This window comes from Bombus pyrosoma, linkage group LG15 (genome assembly GCF_014825855.1).
Source record: "Bombus pyrosoma isolate SC7728 linkage group LG15, ASM1482585v1, whole genome shotgun sequence".
Lineage (NCBI taxonomy): Eukaryota > Metazoa > Arthropoda > Insecta > Hymenoptera > Apidae > Bombus > Bombus pyrosoma.
This window is the reverse complement of record NC_057784.1, coordinates 4,357,450-4,365,838: the sequence shown is the minus strand read 5'-3', so window position 1 is coordinate 4,365,838 and position 8,389 is coordinate 4,357,450. Positions and strand designations below refer to the sequence as shown.

The 8,389-nt window shown below is 51.1% G+C and overlaps 1 protein-coding gene across 2 annotated transcripts in view; it reads right to left on the bottom strand.

The window, feature by feature from the left end:
- Nucleotides 1-371: 371 nt before the first annotated feature.
- Nucleotides 372-8,389, bottom strand: part of LOC122575415 (alpha-protein kinase 1-like) — a 36,525-nt gene continuing 28,507 nt past the window's right edge. The window contains exons 2-3 of one of the 2 annotated variants that reach the window (XM_043744286.1): nucleotides 6,046-6,651; nucleotides 372-4,552 (exon numbers count right to left, since the gene is read on the bottom strand). In XM_043744286.1, coding sequence (XP_043600221.1) covers nucleotides 3,282-4,552; nucleotides 6,046-6,651 — 1,877 coding nt within the window. In that variant the 3' untranslated portion in view covers nucleotides 372-3,281. Of the gene's footprint in view, nucleotides 4,553-5,958; nucleotides 6,652-8,389 lie in introns of both variants that reach the window. The other variant, XM_043744285.1, reaches the window with a different exon arrangement.

Here is an 8,389-nt window from a genome sequence, read left to right as displayed (position 1 = left end):
TAACGACACTCGAGAAATCGTTCAACGTGACAAACGACACTATTGCATACCATTATGCTCATGAACGTATTATAAATACGCGTTTCGAACGATTTATAGCGTTATAGCTTTCACAGATCGCGAACCCCGATAAACCTCGAAATATAAACTCTAATATATCGAAAGCTACGAAAGAGTCGAACGTATATCGAGAGCATCGAAAACGAAACGTGCTTTCAGCTTTAAACTCTGTTCCTCGCTATCCCCGTTTAAAGGTGATAAAACGAAGAGGCGAAACTTTTCAACGGGTCTTGCGGTCGACGATTACGAGCGTCGACGTATCGTTTCGAGGAGTTTCTGCCGTACCACAGGGAAATAAGAACAACCAGGCGTTGCTGTTCAATGTTAACTTTGTATTTTTGTTAATAATCGTCGTGGGGAACCGGCCAGATTAAACGGCAACGATGATTACAACACAAATATACAGGTAGTCGAGAGATTCTTTTCTGTGCATTGCACACTCGGAGCACCATATTGTGGAATAGTTACACATAATTTATCCAATTATAGTGTAATTATCGTTCGTAAAAAAATTGTCCTCTCTATTCCTCTTTTCTCATTATCTTCGTTTCTTTCATTAAATGTTTTTCTTTCTCGTTCTCTTTCGCACACGTACACATTTATACACGCATGCACACATACAGGCAGACACAGGCATAATCTCTCTCTCTCTCTCTCACACACACACACACACTCTCTCGCTCTCTCTTTCTCTCTTTCTGCTTTTTTATTTCACGAGAACGCGCGTGCGCGTTATACGCTCCTCTGCCTACATATTTTCCGATCTATCTAGAACAATAGCGGATAATATCGCATACGCGTCGGTGCAACCATCGTTGAAGTAGGTAGAGAGCGCGTAAGAACGCATGGGATCCATAAAAGCTGTACGCGTTGCCGCGCGTTTCGTTATTAATTATAACTGTTATTTAATATAATTATAATATAATAATCATAATAAAAATAATCCTTTAATTTTAACAATATATATATATATCTCCTCTGTTAATATATATATTATATATATCATATATATATAATATAGATACATGTATCTAGGGAGAGAGACTTTGTTTTTTTTTGTTAATAAATAGAGCAACATATACATAATATTAATCGCCGCTAAAACTCATATTTTATACACGTAAACGATCGCTATGGTGAGGAGGGGGGAGGGGAAGAGGACGAGAGGAAAGGAGGGGAAAGTAGGGCGGCAAGATTAAAAGGAGGAAAGTGAAAGATTTTACGGGTTTCTCTCTCTGTTTGTCGGCACGATTCGATTAGATGTAACCTATGTGTACATATGTATAACACGTTATATACATATTTACAAAGGAAAACTCCCGTTCAACAACGATGATCGCGATTAATTACAGTTTACTCGTTTGGGGTTTGTTGGCGGTTAAAAGAGGGTTAATTCACAGGGGGAACGGTGACGCGTCTGGTATTTAACTTCGAAGAAGCTTACGGATTCTACGAAGTGACTTCTAACGCTGAAAGGAATTTTCAAGGGGAAAACGGGTAGCAAGGAGTGGCAAGAGAGTCCCCTAGGACACGGAAAAAGTCCGAGATTTAGCGTGTCCGGGGCACGATGGGTGTCGTAGGAACGAGTGAACGAGTTTCAGAGGTAGAGGACGATAACAAATATGTAAGAAGCGATTATTACGATTGTATGATTGAAAGACACGAGGTTCGAGGACGCAAAATAGTGTGTATGTGTGCGCGCGCGCGCGCGCGCGTGTGTGTGTGTGTATGTAATACCGATCGTCCGTCGGTGTCGGTCGCATCTTGCAAACGTGTCAGGGTCTATGCCCTCTCATAGAATCGCGATACCGATCGTAATAGATATCGAACTACATTTTCGTTCTCTTTTTTCTTTTTCATTCGTCGAGTGTCGTAATTTATAAAAATACTTAGAAAATATCCTGAAAACGTTTGTGGAATCGGGCACGATTCGAAAATTGCACGATTATTGGCCGAAGGAACGAACACTCGGGTAAAAGGATCGAAAAACATCGACCGGTTCCGATCATGAGAGAGCTGGGAAAAGTTGATACGCGATCCCCTGATCGTTTCAAGAAGCGCGCTCGCGCATGGCAATTTTTTTTTTTCACGTGCTCGTTTGCATGCGATCGAGAGTGCGCCGTCTCTTTCTCTCTTCACTTCTCCTTCGGTGAATTCCTCCCTGATTCCCGGAAGCTGCGGGCGGTATCGATTCTACGCGATTCGTCGGAGAACCTGGCTGCAGTATATTTCGTGACACCGGAATATTTCGCGTACGTATCTACGCGCGGTTAACGTCGATTTTCGCATCTGCATCTCGTTCTCGATCGCAAACAAGGGTATAAAACGCAACCGTCGTAAATAACGATCTTCGACGCGTCGCTCGCTTCGAATATCCTCCCTGACTTTCTTCTTCTCTTTTTCTTTCTCTCCCGTTCTTCCCGTTTACCGCTAAAAGCACGAGCATTCCAATACCGACAATTGTCGAGGAAACAGTACCTCTCGGTGAAGCTAGATTTTTCGCTGTTGGTATTATTCCTTCCTACTCCTTCTAAATGCAACTTGATGTAGTAAACTTTCAATTTTCCTCTCTTCCTTATGCAACGTATTAACCGTAGGCAAAAGGGACGGGAGTGAAAGAAATAAACTGAGACGAGAGCTCGAAGGAAAACCGCCGGAGTCTGATACATATATATTTACCGCAATGTTCGTGTTTCCTCGTCGAAGGTTCGCTTAGCGAGATCAGGAGAAAAGCTTCGAATCGATCCGTACTGTAAGACGCGACGAGCCCATCGTCGGGACCGATCACACCGGACATTTATTTTACATACCGCTTTGAAATTCTAGTCCCGATTAAAAATTATCCACGATTATTTACAAAGATTTTATGAAAATCCTCCGCGATTGTTCCTTACGTACTATTATCCGAGAGGCTCGGTATCACGTTTCGTTATACCGCCAAAAATGCTTGTCGATTCGGTGGCGAGGCCAATCCTTTAAAGTCGAGCCCCACTCGTCGATCGCTGACGGTGCCGACGACGGATCGATGACGGATCAGTCGGTGACGGTAGTCTGTTCCGCCTAAAGGTCTCCGTCGTTTCCTCGTCGCCTGGCAAGGTGAAAAAGCTGCGTCGTGCGCGAGCATGATTGACAAGATCAAAGGAATGAGCGTGGAGATCGACATCGATCGTCGTATGAAAAAATGTGGATCGATTCTGCGACACAGTTCATTCAAACTCTTCTTATTGATTGCACGGTGGTGAAGCGTGGCTCTGAGGGTGATTTCTAGCGGTGGCGTGGGTGGCTTCGCGCTTCAGCCTCTGTTTCAAGTGAACTTTCGCGTGCCGTTTCTTCTCGTCGCTCCTCGCGAATTTTCGGCCGCATTGATCACAGCAGAACGGCTTCTCGCCGGTGTGAGTTCTCACGTGAGTGGTCAGGTGATCGCTCCTCGAGAAGGAGCGCATACAGATGCGACACTGGAACGGTTTCTGGCCGGTATGGATGCGGATGTGCCGGGTGAGCTCGTCGCTGCGAGAGAACCTGCGATCGCAGCCGTCCACGGGGCAAGCGTACGGTCGCTCGTGCACCGGCGTTTTACTCGGTCGATTCGGATACTTCCGCGGCTTCACCGGGACCAGCCTGAGCGGCAGAGCGCTCTGCTGGTAAACTTGCGAGAGAATCTCGTGCCCCTTCGACGTGCTGGGGTTGTATTCCGCTAGCTGGACTCCCGTTGTACCAGCCGACGGTGGTGCTTGTTGTTGCTGCTGTTGAGTGGGTTGAGGTTGCTGCTGCTGCTGTTGTTGTTGCTGTTGGACGGCTGGTGGGTAGCCGCCCGTTGGTTCTTGCTTCAGCGTCGTCTCTTGATGGTGGTGATGGGGATGATGATGGGACAGGAGATTCGGATCGTAAGGGTCGTCGTGCGTCGTTAACCACGCCGCGGGAGTAGTGGTTGGCGTATCGTGATAGCCTGGTGGTGGGGGTGGCTTCGATTCGACCGGTAAAAGTTCGACGGTCTCTCCACCGTACGGGGCTGGGTGAAGGGTAGAGTGTAGGAAGGGTGAATTTGTCAAAGTCAAGGTCGGCGAGGTTAACGGACCCCAGAGCTCCTGACCGGTTGGTTGTTGCTGCTGCTGTTGTTGCTGTTGGGGTGGCTGCTGCTGATTCTGAAGGGTGTTCAGCGGCGAGGATTGCGTACAGGTGGTGGTGAAGACGCCACGGTACGTCAACGTTGGTACGTTGCAGATGTTAACGCTCGACGCTGGTGCCGAAGACACCGAAGACGTGGAATGAGGGGAAGAGTAGAGTATCACCCCGCCTTGTAACACGTTGCAACGGTCCGCGTCCTCTTGAGCCTGATGATGACGCGGTGGACTAGTGGAGGGTGGAGCTCCAGGCGTGCCCTGTTCCTGAGACTCTTGGTGATGGTGGTGCCGATGATCCCTGCCGGTCGAGGTAGCCGTCTCATCGTCCTCCGTGGCCTCTTCGAGAGATAGATCTTCGCCCGCCAGGCTGCCTACAAATCATCCATCAAATTTTCAATCAGTCTCGAAAATCTACATAAAGAGGGCGGAGCAAGAGGTCGCGGTTGCGCGTGATCACAAGCTCAGGAACAACTCCGGGCACGAGTTAGCGCGTGCATCTCGCGGCCTAAGCGAATCAACAGGAAGGACCGTGCGATACGGGGATGACTTTATCTGTGAAGCGAGATTATACCGGGTGTCTCTATCTGTCGTCTGCATCCTGCCGTCTCGTTACTTCCTTTCTACGCACATACACAATCGTTTACGACCTACCGAAAATCAAGTCGGCAGACTCCCAGTAGTGAGAAAAATGCGCGGTCATCCGGTTGTGGTCTACGAATTGATGCGAGTTTGAATTAGGTATCACCGAATCGTGTCATGCGCCGAACGTGGCCAACCATCTGTTCCGACGAATGTATCAACGATTTCTACGTAGCCATGTATAACCGCGCGAAAGTTGTTGCCCGGATAGAGATTATCGGCTAGCAAATGATCGTGACAGCGGAAGGAAACGAGAGAAGAGAGGAGACTACGATGTACGGAACGATAAAGGGGAACGAACGATCTGCTTCGTTCCGTTAGCGAGAAAGTCACGGAAAAGACGACTATCGGCGTAACAGAGGGTGGTTGTATCGGTCCGGATGAACGAGGTGGGGGTTCTTGGAAGCATGAATGAACTGGCAAGGGGTGGTGGGAGACAGAGGTGAAGGCGGAGGTGGAGGCGGCGGCGGCGGCGATGCAGGGACGGGCGGAGAAGGGTTTCTGAATGTCGGGGTCGCTGAGTATTGATCCGCGACAGGCGGGCAGGTTCGATATTAGCCGTTTTCGCGAGAGCCAACCGATATACGTCACACTGGCACATCATGCACTTGGCCGCGACGACCGAGGACTCGCAACGCGATCACTTTCGAAAATTGATGCGGAAAAGCCGGATTTTCGAAGGGGTGCTTGACGCAGCCACGAGGGTAACAGCAGCAGCAGGAGTTGGCAGATATATGCAGAAAGCGAAAGTTGGGACGTTCGTGAAACACAGCAAGTGCAAGGCCGCTGAAGTTCGAATCGCACAGCCGATTACTACTGGTTTGGTGCGCGTTGTTCGACGAGCGTTTATTTTCACGTGTCTCGCGTCCGACGAGTTTCGAATTCCGCTATTCGATTATCGTGGAACACGTTTTAACGATCTGACCTCGTCGAAGCGTGCATACGCAAAGGATCTCTGTCATACGAGAAAGATTCGATTAATAGGAAACTCGATGACGATAAAGTTATTTTACCACGTCACGGCTACGAAGGATGAAAAGAAGAAGTTATCGTTGCCTGATCGAACTTTTGTTTTTGTTTCTTTTTTGCCTTTTGTTTTTTGTTTTTTTTTTGTTAAAGGACTGTTGATTGTAGGTACCTGAAATAGGAGGTGGCTCGACGAGCGCGGAAGGGCCGAAGAAGGACGGTAAATCGCTGCTGGTGGTAACCGGCGTGTTTAGGTCACCTGGTTTATCCTTCTCGTTAGGCTCCTGAAGATCGTCCCTGCATTCCCTGGGACAGTCCTTGTCCTCGGTGTTGACAGTCTGCAGATGCCTTTTCCCGTCGGTGGAATCGTTGGACGGCGAGGAGGCATCAACGTGTCGGTGATGTTGATGGTCGTCGAGTCGTTGATGGGGATGATGATGGTGATGATGATGTTGTCGGCCATGGGGATCCGAGGAATCGGTATTGTTTTGATGCTGGGCTTGCAAGGGCGCGCAAGTTGCCAGCGACAAGGTTGGAATCGTTTTGTTGCAACTCGTGGACGAGGTGCAAGTGGTAGCGGCTGGCGTTGACGTGCCGCCAACACCGCAGACGATCGAATTAGAGGATGTCGCCGCGTTGTACGGTAGACACGCGTCGAAACTAAGCTGCACTGTCTGAAGATTGAAGGTAGCATGAGGATGATGATGATGATGTCCGAGGGGTGGCGGTGAGAGCAAAAACGGGCTGGTGGCCGCGTGGGGCTGCGAGCCCACCACTTCCATGCCGTCCATCGTCATCCTCTGGAGTTGGTCGCCTCCCTGGCTGGCGGTGGCAACCTCCTCGGTACCGCACTGCGTGTCCTCGCCTGCGGTTGTATCGTTCAACGCTATTATTATGGTTAAAATGTTGTCCTTCCTCGGTCGTCCCGACACAGTTAAGCCTCTTTCTCTCTCCCACCGGATATACAAGCTCTACGCGAGTTAGCCCTTATCCGTCTTTTCAGTCTTAGTCTAGTAGAATCAGTTTTTCCCTTCGTCCTCTGTGCAACAACACCGACGCGACGTCGAAATGTTTGAGAAGAGGGTCGCGTGGTACGAACTCTCGGTCCGTACACGAGCACACGATAGATCTAAACGTCAAGTCCGTTGAGATCGGTCGTATCTGTCCCTCTTTCCCTCCGTATAGCTCCAGTCACTGGGTTAGTAGTCAAGCGGACGTAGCACGCGCTCCCCCTTTTTTATCCGTCGCGCGGCACGCGCCGAGTCTCTCTTTCTCAGCGAGGTATACACACACGAGGGAGCGGACGCCGGGCGGCAAAAACCGTGTCTCGCGATCGCTCGCCTCTTTGTCCTTCCTTTTCTTTCCCTCTCTCTTCTCCCTTCGAGATCCCACTCTCTTTCGCGAGAGCGCGCGCGCCTGCGATCTGTCGCCGCGGCGGCGGCGGGATAGCTATACACCACCGCGAGCGCACAACCACCACCAACCACAAACCACTACCACCACCACCCAATTATACGCACGGAGACTCTCGAAAAATCCAATCTCACCGGATCGCGACCGATCCTCGTCTCGGTCTTCGTCCCGATCCGGAACGGCTGCCGCGCCGCGCCACGCCGGCCGGTCTGACCACCAGGGACTGCCGCCGGTTCGTTTCCCTCGAGCGCGCCCGCGCGCCACGAACCAACGAAGATGCGCGACTATGCGGATCCGCGGCTCGAGCCGGCGTCAAGGGATGAAACGCGGAACCGCGATTACTCTTCCTCCAAGACGTTAGTGGTTGTCACTTTTCGTCTCCCTTTTCTTCTAGAATCTTTCATTCGAAACGCCGGTCGTCCAAGTCCAAGCTCACGAATTCGCAATTATATCAAGACGATGATTCTTTCACTCGCGAGATGAATCCTGTACGCGACGATGATTTGGCTCGCGCGCGCGCGCGAGTGTCTTGTAGGTGCAGGCGCGCGCGCGACCGCGCGCCTATTTGTCGTCCCGTGTCCTCCGTCCCTTTCTTTCTTCACCGCTTCCTCTCTCTCCTTTCCCTCTCTCTCTCTCTCTCTCTCTCTCTCGTTCTTTCCGTTCGTCTCTTTCTATCTCCTTCGACGGGTTTATCGTGTGCCTCGGTAGATATGTACCTCTCCGCGGTTAGGTGTGCGTGTCGGAGACAGCAGATCGCGCGCTCGGATCGTCGGAGGACGCGCGATGCGTGGGGGTCGCGCACGAACTGAGCCGAGCGACGGCGCGCCCCGTAGTTTTATGAATGGACCGCGGAGACTGTCCCATATTTGGAAGCGGCGAGTCGACTGCCAGCCAATCCCCGCTCTGCGGTCCCCTATCAATGCGCGCCTGTTTGCGTGCCGCGTATATAGCTAACCGCGTATGTGTTACGTACACACGCGCCGCTACTCCCACCACGCAACCAGCACGTCGTCACTGCTCGCCACTGCTCGCAGGCATCTCTGCCCCCACCGTGCAGCTCTTCGCGCGCTCCCACCTTCCCCTAACTCCCCTCCACGTGACCGCTGCCCCCAGCCGGCCCCCTCCACGGCGTTTCTCGGTTCTCCAGTGACGTAGACTGGCGTGACGTAGGACGCGGCGCGCGCGCTCGT